The sequence below is a fragment of the Micropterus dolomieu genome, linkage group LG08 (genome assembly GCF_021292245.1).
Source record: "Micropterus dolomieu isolate WLL.071019.BEF.003 ecotype Adirondacks linkage group LG08, ASM2129224v1, whole genome shotgun sequence".
In the NCBI taxonomy this organism is placed as follows: domain Eukaryota; kingdom Metazoa; phylum Chordata; class Actinopteri; order Centrarchiformes; family Centrarchidae; genus Micropterus; species Micropterus dolomieu.
In genome coordinates, this window is record NC_060157.1 from 28,057,666 (window position 1) to 28,081,110 (window position 23,445).

At 39.8% G+C, this 23,445-nt stretch overlaps 3 protein-coding genes across 5 annotated transcripts in view; all 3 read left to right on the forward strand.

Moving 5' to 3' along the window:
- The first annotated feature begins 1,334 nt into the window (after positions 1-1,334).
- mad2l2 (mitotic arrest deficient 2 like 2) lies at positions 1,335-5,193 on the forward strand. The gene is made up of 8 exons (XM_046055306.1): positions 1,335-1,794; positions 2,167-2,285; positions 2,371-2,442; positions 2,526-2,626; positions 2,732-2,826; positions 3,637-3,710; positions 4,027-4,119; positions 4,250-5,193. The coding sequence occupies exons 1-8, from the start codon at positions 1,473-1,475 to the stop codon at positions 4,286-4,288; spliced, it is 915 nt and encodes a 304-aa protein (XP_045911262.1). The 5' UTR covers positions 1,335-1,472; the 3' UTR covers positions 4,289-5,193.
- Positions 5,194-9,922: 4,729 nt separating this feature from the next.
- tmem82 (transmembrane protein 82) lies at positions 9,923-12,678 on the forward strand. Its single transcript, XM_046055305.1, has 6 exons — positions 9,923-10,222; positions 10,336-10,405; positions 10,595-10,790; positions 10,888-11,302; positions 11,501-11,688; positions 12,486-12,678. The coding sequence occupies exons 1-6, from the start codon at positions 10,129-10,131 to the stop codon at positions 12,564-12,566; spliced, it is 1,044 nt and encodes a 347-aa protein (XP_045911261.1). The 5' UTR covers positions 9,923-10,128; the 3' UTR covers positions 12,567-12,678.
- A 3,877-nt stretch (positions 12,679-16,555) lies between these two features.
- Positions 16,556-23,445, forward strand: part of spen (spen family transcriptional repressor) — a 28,260-nt gene continuing 21,370 nt past the window's right edge. For all 3 annotated transcript variants that reach the window (XM_046055301.1, XM_046055304.1, XM_046055303.1), the window contains exons 1-2: positions 16,556-16,855; positions 19,562-19,882. In XM_046055301.1, the coding sequence (XP_045911257.1) occupies positions 16,773-16,855; positions 19,562-19,882 (404 nt within the window). In that variant the 5' untranslated portion in view covers positions 16,556-16,772. The remainder of the gene's footprint in view (positions 16,856-19,561; positions 19,883-23,445) is intronic.

Here is a 23,445-nt window from a genome sequence, read left to right on the forward strand (position 1 = left end):
CTTGTCATTTTTTTTGCTATGGGTGTGTAGTTCTTTGAAAATCATCGGCGAGTTCAGCACAGACAAAATGTTTTTTTCAACGGAACGGTGGTTCCCTGAACACCCTGTTGTGTACGCAAGTTCACTGCATTTCCCTGCCTTCTTAACATCGCTGTGTTTACACACTTGTCAAAGCTCATTGGGTAACACCTGAGACACGCCCACCAAACGGGAAAAAACATACCTCGAAGCCGTTGCAAGGAAACATGTCGTTCAATCCAAAAATGTTGCAAACCAGTGCTAAACGTTTTGAGATTGAACTCGCCCCAGATGAGTGCAATAGCGGAGCCAATGGGGTGGCCTTAAAGTCTGCCCACCCCACACAGCACCTTATTTCCTGTCGCTTATTTTTTTTATTGACAAATAGGCTGTGTCCGAAATCACCCACTACCATTTTGTAGTGCTGTCTGAATGCATTGTGATAAATATTATACCCTATATAGTCCACTCAATGTATCCCAGAATGCATTTTGAAAAGTAGTGTACAACCACTGGTCACTAACCAAGCCGTATACCATCATGCATTGCGTTGACAGAAAAAACTGATTGTCCGATGGCAATGACGTAATTAACGGCGCTGAAATAACATCGGAGTAGTGTCCGAAAGTGTTGTTTAAATAATGTGAGTGAGCTCACTATAGAGAGCCTAAGTCACTCACTTCCGCTTCCGGCTCATGGGACCTTATTTTGGAAACATTATGTACGGCAGTCAAGAGACAACTTATATTTTTATCCCATTAGAATTGAACCCTGAATTACACATATGATGTTGGTCAATTTAAAATAGAATTTTGCAAGTCAAGAAAGTCGCATTTTGTCGTAAAACAGTAAAGTTACATGTCGTTTTGTTTCTCTGTGACCAGCAGGATGTGAAACTGGGATGCAGCTCAGTGCACACCAATTTACAGTATTTTTCTAATTCAAAGAGTTGTAAAAAATACTGTCTAAGTAAGTATAACCAACAGTGAACCTTCTGAATATTTGTCTCCCCAAACAATGCCAAAGCATTCACCCCACCTTCAATTCAATTCAATTTCAATTCAATTCAATTTTATTTATATAGCGCCAAATCACAACAACAGTTATCTCACAGCGCCTTCAAACTAAGAGTTGTAGTAACTAACAGGAGAGGACGCTACACTGTGTGACCGTTATTTAACATTTCTGTAGGATCTCTTTTGCACTTTTGAGACGATCCCTGCGACATCATCTCACGTGCAGCTGGGGCGAGTTCAATCTCAAAACGTTTTGCTACGTTTAGTTGGCGCTGAACTCGCCCCTGGTTTCTAGCTATATGCAACATTTTCCATAGCCAGTGGTATTTTGTGTTCGTAGCAATTTCAATTAACCCACAGAATCTCAAAAAATTTTGGCCAAGCAACGTCATCAGTAGTGGACACTCAGTTTGTAAACAACGAGTGACGTCGTATGTAATGTGCGACGAAGCTTGGGAACGGAGGAAAAGCCGCGTTTCGGGTCACATTTTCAGTTTCTTTAAAACCTGCCTCCACTTCCATTTAGTCTTCCGTATATATTTGTATAAACTGAAATTTTACTTTTCATTCGCACTGGTTGACATCTTAAAGCCAGGCAGCAACAAAAGAAGGATATCTAACAACCAAAGACAGCCAGCTAATGGACGCTTGACAGACTGCCGCTTTACTAACGTAGCGTTAGCTAGCTTGACATTTAGCTATTTATTTTGGGAAAGAAATATGACAACTCTAACAAGGCAAGACCTAAATTTTGGACAAGGTAAGAACCAAACGAACCAAACTAACCAGTAGCATGAGCTAGGTTCATAGCCCCTAGTTTGTAACGAATGCCTCCAAAATCCAGTTGATATATTTGGCAATTAAGTTTGACCTCGCTTAGGAGTAACGTTAGATATTCCATTAACATACACGCGGAATCATCGATATATGCTGGTCTGTTCAGCATAACCTAATACAAGTTAGCGTTTTCACCCCTTAGTTGCTGTCGCCCTGTGTTGCTTGTCGTTTAGTTAGTTGTGGGCTATTAACTTACGGCAACACTAAATTGCCGGCTATTTGCATTGAGTTTGGTGGTACTTTTGTCATAGAATGCGTAAGAGATCTTATTATCCAGTAGAATCCTCTCTTACAGTGGTTGCTGACATCCTGTGCGAGTTCCTGGAGGTCGCTATTCATCTCATCCTGTATGTTCGTGAAGTGTATCCCTCTGGAATATTTCAGAAGAGAAAGAAATACAACGTGCCTGTGCAGGTACAGATGCATATACCTGTAATTATATGCTCACAGTTTTTAGAAAGGCGTACTTATTTGCATCTCTCATACTGGATTTTTCCAGATGTCATGTCACCCAGAGCTGAATCAGTATATCCAAGATACACTTCACTGTGTAAAGCCACTCATTGAGAAGGTAAGATTACCACCTGATGCTGAGGTCAATTTAGGAAATGTCTATCATCCATATGCTGCTTAAGTCTTCCACTTACCTCCCAGAATGATGCAGAGAAGGTGGCAGTGGTCATCATGGACAAAGAGCATCATCCAGTAGAGAGATTTGTGTTTGAGATTTCCCAACCTCCGCTGCTGTCCATCAGGTTGTTTTTTTAAAGCTCAGTAATGAGTATAAACAACATGCTTATTTTCTGACACATTTTCAGGTTGATTGTGGCCACTAACTGCCTGTGGTTTTGTTGTTACAGCTCAGACACATTACTATCACATGTGGAGCAGCTGCTGAGGGCATTCATCCTGAAGATCAGTGTGTGTGATGCTGTTTTAAATAATAATCCACCAGGTAACCTCACCAATTATTATGCCTCTTTGATATTTAACACATTTTTCCCAAACATTTTTAAATTGAAATGACTTGCTACTATCAGTTCTTGTTTCTTTATCACTCTCAGATCATTTTGATTGACAGACGTTTTTCACAGCAGACATTTTTGACTTGTCATTGTTGCTAAAAAGTAAAGTTGGAATTAATAACATGAACAATGGCTTTGTTCCAGTCATTAAATGCAAAACAGTGCAGCAATTGATAATCTTATTAGTTACATTTTATTTATGAACTTTCACTTAATTAATCCTCATGTGTAATACGTAGGAATTCCAGTATTAACAGAATTGATCACCTCCTAAACAATGGATAAAGCACTTTTTTCCAAAATACTAAACCCATCAGACTGTAGTGGTCCAACAAGCCTATTAATCAAATGCTGCCAGGTTTTAAGATGGCTTTGGTTAGGGCAGTGATTGTAATTAATGTCTGCTAGTCCTAGGAAAGGAGGCAGGATTTGTGTGCAACCTGAGGAACAGTAAGCCTATGAGGTGTAATTCCGGGTATAAAATTGTCCGCGCTCCTATTTAAGTCCCTGAGACAACTCTGTACTGAAAATACAACAAAGTGTTATTGAACAAGCAAACAAGGAGGTCAGTTACTTATCGGAGTTGAAATTCCAGGGAGTAGTCCAGAGAAAAGAATCACGCTTGTACAGAAAATGACTTTGTTAAGGAGATGATATGACATGTAAATAATATGCTGATGGGAAGAGGTACAAAACATACACATGTAGTTGTTTTTATATTTATTTATTTTTTGTCACAGGGTGTTCATTTACAGTACTAGTACATACCAGAGATGCTGCTACACGCAACATGGAGAAGGTTCAAGTCATCAAGGTGAGGTTTTAAAATACTGCAAACCTATTTGTTAATTCATGATGTATGGCTGCTAATACTAACAGAGCAGCCTGTTTATTTCTTGCTAGTATTGTAATCAGCAGTAATGGGCAAGATGAGGCAGGGCAAATGGATTTATATAGAATGTTTCATACCCAAAGGCAACCCATGATGCTTTACAGAGTACACAAGCAAAAGCACAAAAACAAATAAAAACAAAAGCAAGCAACCAGTAGCACATATTTATATAACAACATGTAAATGCTGAATAATTATATACATGTGTTGTGTCACATTTCTGCATTTCCCTCTTCAGGATTTTCCATGGATAGTTGCTGATGAGCAGGAGGTCCATATGCAGGAGCCTAGACTCATCCCACTGAAGACCATGACATCTGACATAGTAAAAGTGAGCAGAAACATCCCCCTCACTGATAACTTTATCTGTTCAAAGACAAAAGCATAGGCACCAAAATCAAGGTTTCACTGTGTTGTTTAGGTTAACACTTGCTAATACTGATTGTCTCTGTCTGAAACAGATGCAGCTCTACGTGGAAGAGAGAGCCCAGAAAACGTAGGCCCTCGCTCTGCAGTAAGAAGGGAATGGTACTGCTGTATGAGCCAATCTGTGACGATTGGCGTCGAATCATGGGCGTTGTTTAGAACACAGCCTATCAGAGCTGGAACAGTCAGAAAGAGCCATCAGTTTTTAAACACATGGGATCATCAAGAAAGAGATGTGGATTGTGTATATGAGGTGTGAACATTATCCTGCATTTAGTGTTAAGGTTTGGACTGACACTGGGCTGACATTTCATTAAGAATCAAATCTGCTGCGGACTGTCCTCTGTCTGTTTTTTGATAGCATGCTATACAAATATGAATGAATGTTTTTTATTTTATTGTCATGTACTCTCTTTTATGGCTTTCAAAGCAGATCTTTTGTGTAAAATGATGATTGAAATGTAGTAGTCATGGAGTACCATGACAGTTTCCAGAGGAAATGGAATAGACCAGTATAACAATCAACAAAATATCAACCAGCAGGTTCTACAAACCACTGCTATCAGTTTAACTCTTAGCGGAGTTGAATTTTCACAGCAACAAATATTCAATATCTGTTTCTCTTTGTGGGGAAATTGTTTTGCTAATGCTCCCCTAGAGAGGTTGTCTTTCCACAGGAAAGCCACAATTTAGGTCATCTTGCTCCATTTGATGGACAGTGTTTTCTCCCACCATAATGTCCCACTGAGCCACCACAGTTCTGTGCATGGTGTCTATTATTGGACAGGGATGCAATGTAAATGTTTTGGGTGAGTTCCAATGGAATAAAATGGACCATGTTCGCTTCCATTGTTATGTGACAAATTCAGAGTTTTGATGGTTGTGACAAAGGAACAGTTTTAACTTTTACTGCTGACACCAATGTCATTTGATATGTGAAAAAATATTAAATTGTAACAAAAATCTTTTTAAAGCACTAGCACTTGAAAGCTCTGTCCTAATATGTTACTAAAGCAAGAGCTACCAATCACCCTTGGTAACAAGCCAAACCCATTCTTCCATATGTAGTAACACTGATTGCAGATGGCTGAAAGTCTTCACCGCTTCAACAGCACCACACACCAGAAGATATTTATTCACTGACCTCACTTCTGAGAATGTGACAGTTGAGTCCTTCTAACTACCACCTGCCAATGGATAGGTGTATTTACAGTTTTTTTTTAACACTGACATGCCTTTCAGATTACATGAAAAAACATGGCCAGAATGCTGAAGTTGAAGAAAAATGTAATATTACAGTCAAATCTGGCGCAGTGCCATTCCTCTGTTAGAAACAGACTGGGTCTTTGGATTAAAGATAAGTGTGTCTGGTAGGTCAGTGTGTTAAAATCATGGGATACTTTTAAAAAATGTCTTTGTTCAGCCATAGTGGTTACAGCTGCTCAAAATGCAGCAGACCATAGTAGTAGACAATGGGTATTTAAATAACCAAATATAGAACATATCGTTATGACCATTATGGCCAGTTATGTCAACCAAACTGAGTTTTAGCTTAAAGATATGCTGTATGTCATACATTAATACTCAAACACATGAAATACTTGGGTCTACTTTGAGGTTGTGTGGTGGTGGTAGAAGAAATACTTAGATCTTTTACTCAATTATATGTAGCAATACCACAGTGTAGAAATACGCTGTTACAAGTAAAAACAAAAAAAAAGTACTGATAATGCAGATGGGCCCACTGGCTGATAATGTATAGTAATGAATTATAATTATTTATGCATTTATAAGTACACTGAAGGTGGTGCTTATATTTATTATGTATACTGCCCGGTAGCATACAGTATCTGACAGAGTGGAACACACTTCTGCTGTATCATTACAGAGGAATAAGTCTGCCTTACCAAAAGGATATAACACACAGTTACCAATTCGTAGACAATTCTGTTTCATGTGTTAGTATCACAAGGTGGGAAAGCAAATCACAAGTCTAATGAATATAATAAAATCAATGTCGCTCTTGCAGCAGGAAGAAAAGCAGCCATCCAGGATTCAGAGACTCACATCAGACTGATTTGCGGGACTTTTGATGCCCAGTCTCCTGCAACAGTGGATTCTCCAAGTAAGACAAAAGAAAAATGACAGGGATCCCAAAGCAAATGATTGCAGCATATTGATGCCACTCTCTTTAAAGTGCTTTCTACAGTTGGTGGTTGGTCTGATAAAGAATTATACACTCACTGGCTACGTTATTAGGTACACTTGTTCAATTGCTTGTTAACACAAAAAGCTAAATCAGCCAATCACATGGCAGCAACTCAATGCATCTAGGCATGTAGACGTGGTTAAGACAACTTAAGTTTAAAGCAAGCATCAGAATGGGGAAGAAAGGGGGTGTAAATAACTTTGAACCTGGCATGGTTGTTAGTGCCAGTCGGGCTGGTCTGAGTATTTCAGAAACTGCTGATCTACTGGGATTTTCATGCACAACAATCTCTAGGGTTTACAGAGAATGGTCTGAAAAAAAGAAAATATCCAGTGAGCGGCATGTCAGAGGTCAGAGGCCAATATGCAGACTGTTTCAAGATGGCAGAAAGGCAACAGTAACTCAAATAACCACTCGTTACAACCAAAGTATGCAGAATACCATCTCTGAACGCACAACACTTCGAACCTTGAAGCAGGTGGGCTACAGCAGCAGAAGACCACACCAGGTGCCACTCCTGTCAGCTAAGAACAGGAAACTGAGGCTACAATTCACACAGGCTCACCAAAACTGGACAATAGAAGATTGGAAAAACGTTACCTGGTCTGATGAGTCTCGATTTCAGCTGCGACATTCAGATGGAAGGGTCAGAATTTGGCGTAAACAACATGAAAGCATGGATCCATCCTGCCTTGTATCAAAGGTCCAGGCAGCTGGTGGTGGTGTAATGGTGTGGGGGATGTTTTCCTGGCACACTTTGGGCCCCTTAGTACCAACTGATCATTGTTTAAACACGACAGCCTACATGAATACTGTAGCTGACCATGCCCATCGCTTTATGACCACAGTGTACCAATCTTCTGATTACTACCTCCAGCTAGATAATGCAACATCTCATACTAGTTTCTTGAACATGACAATGAATTCATTGTACTCCAGTGGCACCTTTGGGATGTGGTGGAACGGGAGATTTGCATCATGCATGTGCAGCCGACAAATCTGGAGCAATTGCGTGACGCTATCGTGTCAATATGGACCAAAGTCTCTGAGGAATGTTTCCAACACCTTGTTGAAAATATGCCATGAAGAATTAAGGCAGTTCTGAAGGCAAAAGGGGGCCCAACCAGACATAATATCATAGTAGTACTTAGATATAACTCCTATGAGCCATGGTTTGGGATTTTATTTATGTAGTTTTTAGTTATTTAATTCTAGATATGTCTTCTGATTTTTTATTCTTGCCTGCTCCCTTCTGGATTTTTTTGCCTGTGTCAACTGCTTTCCTGGTTTGGACCCTTGCCTGCCTCGCTTTGCTGTAAGCCTGTGTACATTTTGATTTCATCATTAAAGAGTGTTGAATTTACCCCAGTGTCTGCAATTGGGTCAATCCCTTGTGTACCTGTTTCCAGCTTGAACAAACTGACATTATGCAGACAAAATTTGATACTTTTTCTCTTCAATATTTAGTTGACTCTGCTGATACATGTTTGCAACATTTATGTTTTATCAAGACAGCAAATATTAATTAGAATAGATGTCATAAACTTTAAGATGAATTTAAATTTCATGTATAAAAATGATGACATGATGTTAATGATCCAAACAAAATCCCATCAGAAATGGACATTTTACTTCCAATAATTATATAAATATCCATCCATCCATCTTCAACCGCTTATCCTGCGTACAGGGTCGCGGGGGGGCTTGAGCCAATCCCAGCTGACATCGGGCGCAAGGCGGGGTACACCCTGGACAGGTCACCAGTCCATCGCAGGGCATTATATAATTATTGAATGTGTAATTTCTTTCACAATAATACAGTTCAAAGGATTTAGTAAACAACAAAAAGAGAGCACACTTACGAAGAGCGGCTGGGTCCAAGCAAACCAAGATAATACAGTAAACAATCCAGAGTATCCAAAGGGCAAAATCAGGACTAGGAACTAAGATACAGAACTAAGAACTAAGATAAGAGACAAGACAGATACTACGTAAACTTAAACATGCAAATGAATAAAATAATAAACAAGGCTACACAGAGAAACACACGACAGGATCGTGACAATACTGCACACTGCTGGCACTGTTGGAGTCTATGTGGGAACAGGCTGAGTTGTATCATTATGTGTAATAATTTTGAAAATAAAAGGTAACTTAAAGCTGTTTGGTTCCTTTGTAAAAAGTTCACTTAAAGTGTTACTAAATGTGTTTAACACATTTAAAATTTTAAATGACTCTGTCATGTCAAGTCAGTGTTTAATCAGCACAATAATAAGACTAGTAAGCAGTGATTGGGTGACGGTTACCCAAAGCAGAATTCAAACAATATTTAAATAAGCATCATATGTGCTCACAGTCTGAAACAGTCAACAACTTGTCTAGAAAGCTCTGCTTTCCAGCACTTTTAAAGCCACTGAGAGAGCCATGTCTCCTGCTTGGTACGAGACCTTGGCCATAGTTAATGTGTTTACTGAGGTAAGCCTGTCATAAATCCATTGGTTATATTCCAGCTTTTGTCTTTTATCTCAAATGAATCTTTTTTTCAGTGATAAAGGGCAATTCGAGATTTGTGTGGTTTGTAAGTCTCCAGTTTTACCACATTCTGTGCAGATACTGGACAGTACATCAAAATTCTCCAGCTCCAGGGTTTTACAGGCATCCATGTGCCCTAAGGTACCCAGAGGAAGACTGAAGTCAGTGCTTATGTCGGCTTTGCTGCTCACTGCAGTGCCCACTGGAGTTGATAGCTGTCAGTTCATTAACATGAATGTTGTACCCTGCTGCCCCCTCATGGACAGGCATTAGACTCATCACTGAACGCCTGCTACACATTTCCTCATTTACCTTGAAATAACATGAGTCCTTCTTTGTTAATTGTCAAATTAATATTTAAATATCTTTCTAACTATCCATGTGATCCTATAATAAGACATTTGTCTACTACAACTACTGACTGAGTTGTATACATCTAGAGATATTAAGTTAAATTTGTGTTCCATCTCCTCAAAAGATAGGAATACTTTAAGACCATAAACATTCCTCTTCACACTTCACTCCAAAGACTTTTTTACACTTTGCTTGAATCTCTTAACACACTTTATTTTTTATTTACTTAATATTGCATTGCTGTTTGTCTACACTACTGCTACTTGTGTTTAACCATATGACACCGATTGTATGTCTATCTGTCTAGGAAGAGGAATCCATGATGTGTTGCTTTTTTTGTGTGTACGTGTTAAGTTTCTCTTTATCCAAATAAAATATCTAAGAAGGTACAGATTATACAGCCTTCTGAAATTATGGGCTGTATAAAGAAACTTCAGAGTCCTTTTCAGAGCACTGCCTATATTGTAGCTTTCAGACATCTTGTGCTCAACTAATGCCTGCCATCATTCAGAGTGTATAGTTTTTCCCATGGCGCAATTACCTCCATTATCTTGTTATGACTCAGGCTGCCTAGTGCCTCTGCTGCACAGACTCTCAGATGACCTTTGGTATGGTAAAGGACACAAAACAGGCTTCTGCATGAGCAAAGTTCAACACTTAGTCAACAGAAACAAACGGAAGAGCTGAGCTGATACTCCACATTATTGTAACCCTGAGCTGGAGTAAGCACAAAATATGGATCTTGAATGTGTGATTACTTAATTAGACTTACCTCTGACATTTAAATGACATTTACTTCTTTAAGTCAAAGTTAGTACGATGTTATCCTTTATCACGTCGTTTCTTCCGACCTCCTACTTTCTACCTGGGTGGTTGACTCTAGAAACCAATCCACTGGATAGTTTACTTCAAGGTGAGCTCCTCATCCATTCATTTCCTCTACTGTCCACATTGCTACAGGCTGTTTGAAAACTGAACAGCCGGAATGTGTTATTGGTTGCAAATTCAGTGTTATGTGACCTGCAGGACTGGTAGCTGCATGTGGGATCTCTGTGCTACGGTCCCTGATGAGATTGCTCTTATTTTTAGAGGAAAGGTGAGGAGGTGCCTTTTAATAAATCTTTACATGAAGATTAATTTAGTGATATGTTGCATAAGCTGACCAATTTGCTAGATTTCGAGTATTCACTGTTCTCATCAAAATGTTCCTATTTCAGTGCTGGTACAGATCCTTTACAGTTTACTTTTCTTTTTCTTACTTGATTTGTTTCCTCACAACCCACAGCTGGAGTGATACAAATGATAAGGATACATCAAGCCAGAGGACGCCCAGTCATCAAAGAACTCAAACTGGACTTACTGGGATGCTCCAGTTTTTCTTTGTGACTGGGCTGCTGGCTGTAGTAGGCTCCCGTGTTGCCTCCCTGGTGGTACTAGAGTTTTGTCTTCGAGGAGTCTCTGGATGGGTTACAGCTGGACCGGTAAGAAACCAATTACATAATAAAAATTATAACAAACAGCCCATCATCTGTTTTGTTTCAACCATCAGTTCTGTTCATATGCTCCTTTATTCCCCAGGAGTCCAGGAAATTTCTGCAGCAGCTGTTAGTTCAAAGCCAGTTCTCTCTGGGCTGTGCCCTGAGTTGCAGTTTGCATTTTCTCCACGAGGGGGCATCCCATCGCTGGTTATGCCTGCTCCTGGCAGCAGCACTGAGCTGGCTCCTGGCTAGGCAGGCCTCACTCCTGCTGCACCATGTCATGGCTCTGTATAAACTCCACAGCTCACAGCGCTACTGCGGCATTTGCATCAGCCTCCTCACATCAGGCCGCTGCCTGTTTCCAATGCTGTGCAGGACTATGATTATTACTTTCTGTGTGGCTGTGGTGGCCGCCATATCTATCATCAATCACCACTTTCTCTCTGCAACAGAGGCCCTCAGGTTTTGGACACCACTGACTATCTGCTACACACTATTGGTCGTGTACATGCAGGGTGAGAAACATATAAAATGGGAAACATTTATGTCAGAGATCACAGTGCAATGCTCATTAGACACTGGTCAATCTGCAGGACCTTCACTAATGCTACAGCCTTGTGATAGTACTTCCCTCAAGACTGGTCTTTGAGGACCATGAACTGTACACATTTTCATTAAGTATTTCCCTTAAATGCTATGTTTTGGTTCTGCAGAGGAACAGCACCGTCTGCCTGGAAGCCAGGCTGTCCTGAACACAGTGGTGGTGCGTCTCGGTGGTTTGCTGGTCCTGATGCTGACTGTTGGACGCTGGACTGACGTGCTCCACATCCTAATGTGTTTCCTGGGTGAGGCCAGCTGTCTAATCCCCACAATGGATCTGCTGGATGCGGCATCCTCACAGGTCAGTTAGTCTCCCTGGAAGCAGCACACGGGGCCGAAAGCACTTTCTGTCCATCGGGACCCCAAAACTGGGGCAGAATATCAATGTGTTCATTAGACTAGGTCCCCAGATGAGTCTGAACTTCTCAAACTTGTATCCCAGGTGGAGAAGGTTTAAGATCCCCAAGACAGATTCAGGTCAAAGTATTCTCTGATTCAGAATACTGAGCCTACTTTTTCTTTTACTGAGCTAGCCTGTTTAAGCAGTTCAGAATCCATCCATCCATTCATCCATCATCAACCGCTTATCCTGCATACAGGGTCACGGGGGCCTGGAGCCAATCCCAGCTAACATTGGGCGAAAGGCGGGGTACACCCTGGACAGGTCGCCAGTCCATCGCAGGAAGTAGTTCAGAATTTCAAACGAAAGCACATACTGTTGATACAGTGCTTATAAATAAAGTTGCATTTTTTTTGTATCAATATTAAATAAATAATAATAACTAAACACCCAATGTGGGTTGAATCTGTTCTGAATCTGATAAAGGTTGATAAACATTTGTTTAGGTGAGATTAACCATAAAGACAAAGTATAAGAATAAAGATTAAGTTGCCCAGACAAATTTTCAGTATAATATTGTTAGTATTAGTATAATTAATATATTTGTGAATAATGATGACTATAATATCACATGGAAGCAGTCAGTAGATATTCTGACTGTCTGTAGGCTATACTCTTCCTGGCCAGCAGCTTGTTTATACACTTTATTTCGTGTGTGTTTGTGCATTTCTTCTGTCATATTTGGTGTGTGCATCTAGGATGAAGAGGATTTTACAGACTACGTAAAACGAGAGCATCAACAAAGACTACGGGCAAAAGAGAAGGAGCATCAGAGATAGCCACTCGGATTTTAAAATTTAGTGCCACTTGTTTGAATGCCATTATTAGTCTAAGCCATATTGGGGCTACATCAACAATGAATGTTTTTGAATGATTTTTTTTTTCATTAAAAAGTCCAAGGAGTGTATTATAGTGAATTCATGTATTCCATTATGAAAAAAAAAACAAATAAACATTTCCAGCTCTTTAACCTTATTTTTTTAGAAAAAGTTTATCCAACCACCATGTGAAAACGGTAATATGACCCACAGTATAATCTGCCTCATATAACTTTCTTCCTGATGTCTTCGAATTTATCATTAAGCTTCTTTACAAACTTTGCCAAATGGATTTTCTTGTCTGATACTCTCCTATGTAATTTTCTTTGTGATTGTCAGTTTATTAACACTAACTCAGGTAACAAATGTGCAGTTCAGGACATTATAATAAGAGTATGTGTGACCTCTTGGATGAAGTGATGCTGTAATCTTGAAAATATTTTGGCATGGCAGTTATTCTAGGAAGAGTAATTTTCTTTGTGGGGGCCCAGAGCCTAAGGCCATTGTAACCCTTTCCACGGCCTATTGATAAATGAGGGTCAAAATAAGTGAGGTTTACTATGTTTATGTTATGTTGCTATACTCAAGCTAGCTGGGAGCAATCAGCTGATTCTAATTATCCCACTAATTGGTGTGATTTAAGGAAGGAGCAGAAACTCACAGCTCAATAATGTATTTAGTGTCCATATATATATATAAAACTGTTTATTCGATTGGTATAGGTCTATATGTATAAAACAATGGAAGAACCACTTACTCTTTACCAGTAAATACCATGAACACAAACGTATTCTGCAAAATAAATGTAAACACAATTTTATACATGATGGCTACATTATCAATTTTAAAGGGGATATTTCAAGAGGGCCACAGAACTCACATCGAGGTTTTACCATAAAACAAATTCGTATTAGGTGGGCTAGCTAGTATAACACAAAATGGATTGAATGCAAAAAACAAAAACACGTTCATCAAAATTGACACAGCTGGCTATTTTCACCGGTTATGCACTAACTCACAGCTGCAAACGTTAATAACTCTTATCACAGACAGCTTAAAAAAGGGGAAGACTTCGTTTAGTCATTTTGTATTATTTTGTTGGTCAGCTCAATTTCCACACAACGTAGCCTATGGTTCTATAAATATGATTCAGTTTTTGTCATGTCTCTACAGAGACTGTCTGCTTGAAAAGAAAAGGCAAAATGGCTGACGACAACGTTAGTGCTGTGAAGTCACACAAAATGGCGTTAGACAAAGGAAAGACTAGGTCACTTGTTATCACTCTGACCTTTGCTTCGTCTAAATTCTTGCGGACAAAGACGAAATAAAAATAAAATCAGCTTGCATTAAAGGATATTGGAGTAGCGTACTGACACCAAATTCGCTTTATAACACCGAGAGGCGTTTTTAGTAAAGGTGTGTTGGATTCGGTTACCACCTTGAGTCTCGAGTCTCGGCAACATTGTCTCAATAACGTCAACTAGCGATAAAGCCTAACTTCTTGTGACAATTTAGAAGTTCTCTGACACACACTTAAAATTAAATCCATGTTTTGACGCCGGTATTATGCCCATTAGATGAGGTGTCTTTATTGAGAGCTGTGGACCGACAGAAACATATTCCATTACAGGGGTTTTGTTATACCAGTCCCGTCATTCCTGTCAAAAAAAGGCGTGTGGAATTACTGTGGGTATATAAGCCTGACGGTCCAGTTCCCAAGATAATCCAGGTCTGAGGATCACTGAAGAGGATATTTAGTTTTGGTGTCTAGTCGATCCACCAACATAGGAAATTGTACTCCCATAGGTTTATTAGATTTTTAACTGAATAAAGTTCCACATCAGGACGAATTCAGTAGAAATAGGGAGGACGTTCTCCATAAGCACCCGAATATGGTGAAATTGCCCATTGAAATGACTGAGGACTTGTTGACACCTCCTCTGGAGATTTCCAGACCTTTCTGTTCTCATCTGATAGGCACGCTGGACGCATGCGCAGAGCAGTTTTGTGTCCCCTTGTTACCGCAGTTCCACGCAAGCGTACTTCTGCCTTTAATATGCATGCTTAATATAGTAACAAAAGCAGAATAATGCTGTAGTGTAGTAACAGGGCTTTTCTAAACCAAACTTTACTCCAATAATCGTTTTCTATAGGCTAAACATTACATTCAGCTTCAGAATGGGTATGGCCAAAATTTACTGTGGAGTAATTGAACTGAAACTCATTTCATCCACCAGTTTACTAACAGATGTTGACCCACTGATTAGGTGACATAGTTTTTAAGTAGGCTAATCTACACCTTAAGGAAGTATCATTAAAATTTTACTAACAACTCTTTCAAGGAAAAGTGCATAAAAAATAGTGCATCTTTTATTTCCCCCGCACAAGTGCTTATCACCACTGGTCTCTTTGAACCTTTGGACATGAGCCCAATTTCTCATGTTACTTATTAGCTTAAAACAGGGCGCAGACCAGGTCAAGGATTTTGACTTAATAGGCACCAAGCCATTTTGTAGCTCAGGAGTAGTAGCAAATTTGTTTGTTTGTCCCGAAGGACCGCAGGTATAACAAGCCTAATTATGTAAAGACGAAGGACCGCAGGTATAACAAGCCTAATTATGTAAAGAGTTTTATGTTGTATCATGTCTACGGCTCTTCTGCTTAATCCTGCGTTAAACTGTGACAGGTTTTGGGTTTGTGCTTTGTGTCTCATTGTATCAGTTAGCAAAATGTTCTAATATGTGAACATTTAATATGAGTCGTGTTTGTTTTGTCAGTGACCTTAACAGAAAGACATGTAAAACAGATTTCATTTGACTGAATGCTTTTTTTGCCTCACATGTCAATATCACAGTTTATCTTTTTGAGAATATCCTTTTTAATGGGACACTTTAGTTTCAGTTGGACTGATAGACAGCAGTCCGGAATTCAGTGGATGGATAGCGTTGGTGATACATAAATCACAAACATGATTTTCTTCAGTTCCCTAAAACTATACGCCAAATAGTATGGGCTTGTGAGCAGAGTCTTTCAGTTTACAGATTATGGTAAGTGATCTGTTATTATAAAGACAACTGACAAATACAAAACGGAATTAGTTTTTAAATATATATAATTTCCTGTTAATTCTATGGGCCAAAAAGTACAGTAGATAAAAATAGAGATTCTAGAATATAATCTTTTCTGTTGAAACTGCTCTGTTAACTTCCGAGCAGCTAATGAGGTCTATAGATTTTAACTTATGTCGCAGCATATTGTTCGACTGCAGCTCATCACAGCCTCAAATGTTGTTATTATTAAAATTCATAACAACAACAAGCCCTTATTTCCTGTTTCCTGCAGGCTAAAGTTTACACTTTATGTGTCAAAATCTTCAACACAACTTTTTTAGAATTTACCTTCCATTCTTTTTGAATGGAAGGAGGTCAACTCTGCAAACCCTTATGTAAGATCAAATCCTTGCATGCAATATTGTTTTACTGATGTAAAATGTTAACTGAAATTCTGGAGACAAATGTGGGCCCATGATTTGGGGGGTGGGGGTGTTTTTTCTGTACATTGATAAAAACAAAATTTAGCCTATTACAATAACAAAAGATTATAAAAATATAAAACTCAATTAGCTTTACTTTATGCAAAGTGATTCACCTTGCTGGACCCAACTAGCACTGATGGGATCCTCCTGTGAGTCAAAGCCTCTCAGATGTCAAAGCACCTTCATTCAACCAGGGGTTTTCTCACGCATGCGCAAGTGCAGAGGACTGTCTCATCGGGGAGAAAAAAAGAAGTTCACACACAAAGCCACGCCTGCGCGGTGTGCCCCTCATTACAAGCGAAGTTGCTGCATCTTTTTAGGAAGCTACATGCTTTCTTTCGACACCCAAAGGTCGCATGGTGTCAGGGGCGCGCCTAGTCACGGGAACAGTCCGGAGCGCGTTCATGAAGTGCAAGATCGCGCTTTAACAGTGAAGAGTATCAAACAGCGTGCGGGGATTCAACCTAATGGTTTACATTGGGTCACACCGACCAGTCCATGATTTGCGCCGAGGAATTTTTTATTTTATTTTTTCTTGTCCGGCGTTTATTTTGCAAACCTCTTCTTTTTTGCACAGGAATAAACTGACATAGCAAACTCATCTGTATGATAGGGGAGCAGGAGCACACAGTATGGTCCGGGAAACCAGACATTTATGGGTGGGAAATTTACCCGAAAATGTACGAGAAGAGAAAATCATTGAGCACTTCAAGCGGTGAGTAGAAACACTTACGAGCGACGTGTGTGTGTCTGTATTTGTGTGCGTGTGTTTTGTAGTGTAACGACGAGTGCACGGCCAGCATCTCTCTGTTGTGTCACATTTTAGTGAAGTCGGGATGAAGCAGGAGGTTCCCCTGTAGCAAAGTCCCATTTGGCAACTGTGCTGTCAGCTCTCCATAAGCAACAACATTGTGCTGCATTTCAGATGAGATAAAAAAAAATAAACGGCTAGCACGCTTCAACCACCCAGCTAGCGGACATATGGTTTTGCCATTTTGACACGGATAGGCTACTAACTTGTAGGCAAGGAGATAACTTCGCTTGGCCTTTCATGTTGTGTGACTTAACATTCCCACCAGGTAACCATTTGGCTTTTATTAAGGAGCCTAAATTTCCACCTGGTGACCGTAAAGAAAACACATTTTCTATAGCGGATAAGGTAACGACATGTCACTGTAAACAAACTTCAGCCTAACGTTACCTGGCGAGCTGCTAGCTTTGTAACGTTACAAGCTGTGCATTTAACAGTCTGTATCTGTAGTAGACGGTGTGAAGTCTATTGCCGTGTTCTCTGGTGCCTGAGCATATCAGGGACCCGGTGTTTCATTTGACTCTGAGATTCTCAGGTCAATGCTTCCAGCCAGACCTGCGCACAAAGTATGGTGGATTAGGTGCACCTACGTATCGGAGTGCAGTATAGTTGCTGCAATAACGGGATTTTTACCCCTAAATCCAACAGAAGTCAGTGAAACCTGAAAGGTGACATTTACGACATCACGCCGCCTTCCACGCTGCCTGCAACATTGTTGCAAGCTGGCTGTGATTGAACAGGGCGCTCTGTGCTAACCGATATGCAACATTGCAACGTCGTAGTATGCTTCTGTGTTTACTTTGTGCGCGCATGATCACAGAAATGGTTATCTTTGCCATATTATTACCGTGTTGCTTTCCCCAGCTTCGGACCTGCACAGCCTGCAGCGTGATCTGATTCAAGGAAAATCAGACAACATATCGGTATTTTAAATACGATATTCTAACTGAGCTCTGTTTGTGCTTTTTGTTTGGGCAATTGGTGCTGCCCAGACCCATGCACCGTTTATGGGCTTTTAGCTCTTTGTTGTCTTCCTTGGACGGAGAAAAAAAAAATGTAGCTCCATATGAGATTTTGTGCGGCGCGCTGTCCCCTCTCTCTTCTCTCGGCTGTCAAGGAAATAGCAGCTCGCCTCTCCGTCCATATGTGCTGGAGAGCAGACTGCTGTAAAAAACATCATAGTCTACTTATAAGAACTACGTTGCCTTCTTTACTGTGTAGGCGTCGGCATATCGGACGAAAGCTGCTAAATTACCAACATGAATCATAGCCCACATGTCTATTTAACAAAATTGTACCCGAAAGGCACATATTTGTCCCACAACATACAAAATACGACAGTGTAAAATAGATAACTGATGATATTAATTTGGTGCTTTGCACTCTTTTTGTCTTATTATTTACGGTCCTCATGCAGTGAGTGAACTAAAATATGGTTCGTGTCTGATTCCTGCAGCCTTGCAGAACGCACAATAATGGGCTTCCTATATACCGTTTTATTTATGTTAGCCCAGGATAAAATGTGCGTAACGTTATGTTTGGGGGGGGGGACTGGCATGTTATTGCAGTAGCGGAGGCGAGACTGTATTGGCGAGTCCTTTTTAGCATGCTGCCTCAGCTCCAGCGTTAACCCAGAGGTAGTCAGAGTATGCAGGTGCATGACAGCCCAGTGTGATAGAAGTCATTGAAGATGGGGGACGGCGGAATGAGTAAGCAGTGTGAACAGCTTTTATAAAATGGCGTCGGAGGCAGTTCAGTGTTGGGAACGGCATGCCAATAAATTTATGAGCACCCTACTGTTTCTGTCGGACAGCGAAAATACGCTCCCGAAAGATTCGTGTGGGGGGGGGGCACTCATTGCATAAACATGATAACAGGCTCTGTAATCTCAGACTGTGCTTGTACATTTTGGGGAGGCTAATAGACTTCCCATCAGTCAATTCAACCATCACTTAACGAGGTATTCACAGGCTTATTAAGGAAACAATAGAATTCTTACACTCATATATATATATATATATTAAAAAATGTTATTCCTGTATCTTGTGCAGTTATTTTTTTAAGTTTCAGGGGGGGATAATGTCATATTTGAAAAATTGCACCACAGTGCTTTGGTTTTAGTAAAACAGAATATTTAAGAATAGAAGAACAGAATATAAAACAGATTATCATTATTTTTTTTTAACTCACTCAGTGAATCAGGAAATGTCACGTTTCTTTTTATATGTTGCCTGAACCTCATCTGTGTGGTTTCCAGCTGCTATAAGCTTGACAGCACCTTCCCCCTAGAAAACATGCTAATGTTAGAAAATATATGCATTTATTAACATGCAGTGTGCCAAGGTTTCAAGTCCAGTTGCTGGGTTACTGTTGCCTTATAAGAAACTACCACAGGGCAGTAGCAAAGCCACCATACCTCCCACCCCTTCTCAGACACACACACACACACAGACATATTTGAATTTAACACTGTGTAATTTGAGAAAAAGGCGGCGTCATTTTATTTTCATTAAGAATTCAAAATGAAGACCCTGTTTGGCAATTCAAAACACTGATGCAATGTAATTGCAGTTCAATCATCATCTTGTTTTTCTGTTGTTTTCTTTTTAGATATGGACGTGTGGAGAGTGTCAAGGTCCTGCCCAAGCGGGGTTCAGAAGGTGGAGTCGCAGCCTTTGTGGATTTTGTGGACATTAAAAGTGCTCAGAAGGCTCATAATGCTATCAACAAGATGGGTGACAGAGACCTGCGCACTGACTACAATGAACCAGGCACAATTCCTAGTGCCGCGAGGGGGCTGGATGATAGTCTGTCCTTAAGCTCTCGTGGCCGGGATGTATCAGGGTTCACAAGGGCGGCAGGGGGGGCTGTGTATGGGCCCCCCACGTCGCTCCACAGCAGAGATGGACGCTATGAACGCAGACTAGACGGGTAAGTGGACAAAGTTTCTCTGAAGGCAGGGGGAACCGTGTTTTCTGATAAACACCTTACCTCCAAGCATCTTCCCACCATCTATTCATTCACTTGTTTGGGGGTGGGGGGGACAGTTCATGCTCAAAAATAAATCTTATAGGGATCCCCTCTAAAGTCCTCAGAGCGCAGCCAGCGCTCTTGGATTCGTACTTGCAGGTAGACGACAAGATATTCTGTAAGTGAGAGCATGTTTGTGCACATGTATCTTTTACTGAAAAGAATAGTCAGTAGTTTAAATGGCTGTTGGGGATTTCTATGTGAGCTTAAACATCTCTATGAGGTGGATATATCATTTGCGGAAAATGCGGGGCTAAGATTGGATATCGTAAAATTTCCCAGGATTATTGGAGATTGCTGGAGAGAGAGAGAGAGAGAGAGAGGGAGAGAGAGAAAAAGAGAGAGTGGTCCAGCGGCCATCCCTGGGATTCCCCTAATCTGGAGTTACGTGCCCTGCTCGGTGGATTAATGTCACCCTTTTTTCCTCATGTAACAAAACAACCAAGAGCACACATTATATGTATAAGACACCATTGTTTGGATTAGTCTAATTTGGTTTTCAATAATTGTGCACACCTCACGGAGGTGTTCACTTCTCTCGCGGGCTGGAGTCATGTGGATAACCTACACAGGATATTTATTCCCCTCTGTTGGATTAATACTGGCCAGACACCTTAAGGATATGCTGTCATGCTAAAGGTATGGGTTGCTTTCTTGGTTCCTTTGTTTTTTTTGTTGTTTTGTATTGGATTATTTCTAAAATCAGGGCATTACAATTTGAGTGCTGGGAGACCTACTGGTGATCCAAATCAGTAGAGGCAACAAAAACAAGTGAGCAAATGACAATTTTTTTTTTTCCTACCTTATTTTTGTGGAGATTATTTTTACTTTTAAGACTGACACTCGCAGATTTTCTGAGGACCAACACGGACTATGTTTGGATCATACAATTCAAAGAAGAAGGCTGGAAATTGAGACTGGAAAGTTGCTGTTGGAGATAACCTACTTCATATCGGTGGATTACCCGCTCCTTTCCTGGATGTGGAACTATAACTGAACCTTGGATACAATCACATAAGGAATCAGAGAACTAAGTTGCACCCAAGAACCGCATTTCTCATTGATTCCGGGTTTGGACTGCATGAAGGCTCTTCTGCTTGCTGAGGAGATAGACCACAGACATGAACATCCATGAGCTTCAAAACCGTAATGAATGTTATCCACTCTGGGAATGAATGCAGTGTTTCTATAAACAGGACTCTGGATTACCACTGAGAGAAATAATCTTTATTTGTAATCTGTCATGGCCAGATTTCCATCCCTCTGTCAAAGGAATTTGACTACTTTACTGCTGTGCACAGTGTGACCAGTGGAATGTGCAGGACTTCACAAATGAATGTAATGTAAGACTTAATTTTTCCATCACTTCCATTATCACTCTTGGGGAATCAATGGTTCAGTACTTACTGAAGACAGACTCCTGGATATCATGTATTTATTTTACTGGACTCAATACTGCAATACTGACGACCCCCCCCCCCCCCCCCCCCCCCCCCCCCCCCCCCCCCCATGCTTGGATGGATATATAGACTGGATGGATATATAGACTCAAATTGACATTTTCCAGCATACAAAACATCCTAAGCTGGATCCGTACAAGACAAAGTTTGTTTTCATCAGTTTAATTAAAACAGACACTCCAGCTCATCTAAGTAGGCTACATGAGGTCCCCTGCCCTGAAGATGAGGATTACATTTTCTAAAGTGAACAATTTTGCTTCAATTTTTCCCCCTCCACCCAACATTTTTGCCCATTTTTTCTGCTCACAAAGTTCTATCTCCCTATATTGTATTTGGAATTATAGGTCAAGTTACCACTCTCTCAAAAGGTTGGTATGTCCTGCCCTGTGTATTTTAGCTGTCCTCTCTAACCCCCTAGTTTGAACCCCTGTCTCTCTCCATTTTCCCCACTAACAGAAGTAGCTGGTACATAGACTGTTATTACTACCTGTGTGTCTATGTGCAGAAATCTGTACCTTACCTTACCTTGTATTGTTTTCCTTTCTCTCCCTCTCACCTGACCCTCACCTTAAGTTCCTTTCCCCTGTTCACCCTATGATGAATATATCCAAAGTGCAGCTATTGCTAGTGCAGTTATTCATGATGAGTGATAAAGGAAAACAAAAAGTCCCTTTTTACAACATTGTGTTAATATAACACTGGGCTGTGGAATTTTTATGAAGACTTAAATGATCTGAAGACTTAAAGATTTGTCAGATACTCCTATTTGCGATATGTGCAGTGAAAAGAGGTATGATAAAAGCTGCGATAATAACAATTAAAATAGGAGTAAAAAATAAGGATCAAAGGATACAATTACAAAGATAAAAAAATAAACATTAGTGTGTATTTCTCTAAAAACTAGTAATACAGAATGAAATAATTATTAAATTAACATTATAGATTGCTTCTAATTCAGGCTTTTTCAAGATCAGAGTTCAGGATTTGTACGTGTCAGTATTTTTTACAGTTAAAACGATTAGTTGATGAATCCTTAAACGAATATAATCAAGAATTTTGTTTGTTTAATGATTTTTCTCTGTATGTCATTTTATATTAAATATCGTTGAGGTTTCGACTGTCGGTTGGACAAAAGACAATTTAAAATGTCACCTTAAGTTGTGGGGAAAAAACTTAAAAGCATTTCATAGACCAAATCAATGATCGATTAATTAAAACAAATCTGCAAATGAATCAGTAATTATTAGTTCCAGACCCAGTATCTTTGGTTCCTGACTTGCAGTTTTAAAATGTCTGCAGTTTTTTTTTTAATATGGGACATTAGTAGAATATGAAAACTGTATTATGTGTCACAGGGTGGAGACTCAAAATTTTGTTCTTATGCTTAAACTCTTGAGGAATATAAAGCATTTAAGATTATTTTTGTAGCAATTCAGTCTTATTAGAGTGGATCATAGTCACAGGAAATATTTAAGTATATAGATTACATTAATCCAAAATCCCTGACTGGATTTAAATGTGAAAAAAAAAAATAATAATCTCTACCATTTATATTGTAGTATCTGTGCCTTTTTTAATTTCTATTTGTATTAGACCATAGACAATGTTTTAAATCAATTAGCAGGACTAATGGCCGTACTGGGTTTGTTGGGATTGTTGCTTCAGTTTGATGGATTACCTTGAGTTGTCAGGTATTTAATTTACTGTTTTAACCAAAAACAGACTTTATTATATAGTTTTTCACAATATATATAATAACAAAGCGCCATGGTTTATGCTTTAGCCTGCAAGGACAACAGAACTCTCAGTCTGCATGGCAGAAGGATATTTAACAATAAACAACTTATAATAGTTTTGGAAGATTAGAATTCAATTGATATATTGCTCCCACATAACTGAGCCTCCACATAAGATGTCTTTTTAGCATGCTGCTGGAATGCATCCTCATAATTATGCTGTTCACGTAATCCTAAAACAGTTGATGTGCTTAGCATGCACCAGAGC

What these genes read in the sequence shown, in the direction of transcription:
- mad2l2 (XM_046055306.1), top strand. Translation starts at nt 1,473, where the DNA reads ATGTGCGACGAAGCTTGGGAACGGAGGAAAAGCCGCGTTTCGGGTCAC. An exon ending in AGACCTAAATTTTGGACAAG is followed by an intron (nt 1,795 to 2,166) that starts GTAAGAACCAAA and finishes CCTCTCTTACAG; the next exon opens with TGGTTGCTGACATCCTGTGC. An exon ending in AGAAGGTTCAAGTCATCAAG is followed by an intron (nt 3,711 to 4,026) that starts GTGAGGTTTTAA and finishes TTCCCTCTTCAG; the next exon opens with GATTTTCCATGGATAGTTGC.
- tmem82 (XM_046055305.1), top strand. Translation starts at nt 10,129, where the DNA reads ATGTTATCCTTTATCACGTCGTTTCTTCCGACCTCCTACTTTCTACCT. An exon ending in ACTGGATAGTTTACTTCAAG is followed by an intron (nt 10,223 to 10,335) that starts GTGAGCTCCTCA and finishes TGTGACCTGCAG; the next exon opens with GACTGGTAGCTGCATGTGGG. An exon ending in GATGGGTTACAGCTGGACCG is followed by an intron (nt 10,791 to 10,887) that starts GTAAGAAACCAA and finishes TTTATTCCCCAG; the next exon opens with GAGTCCAGGAAATTTCTGCA.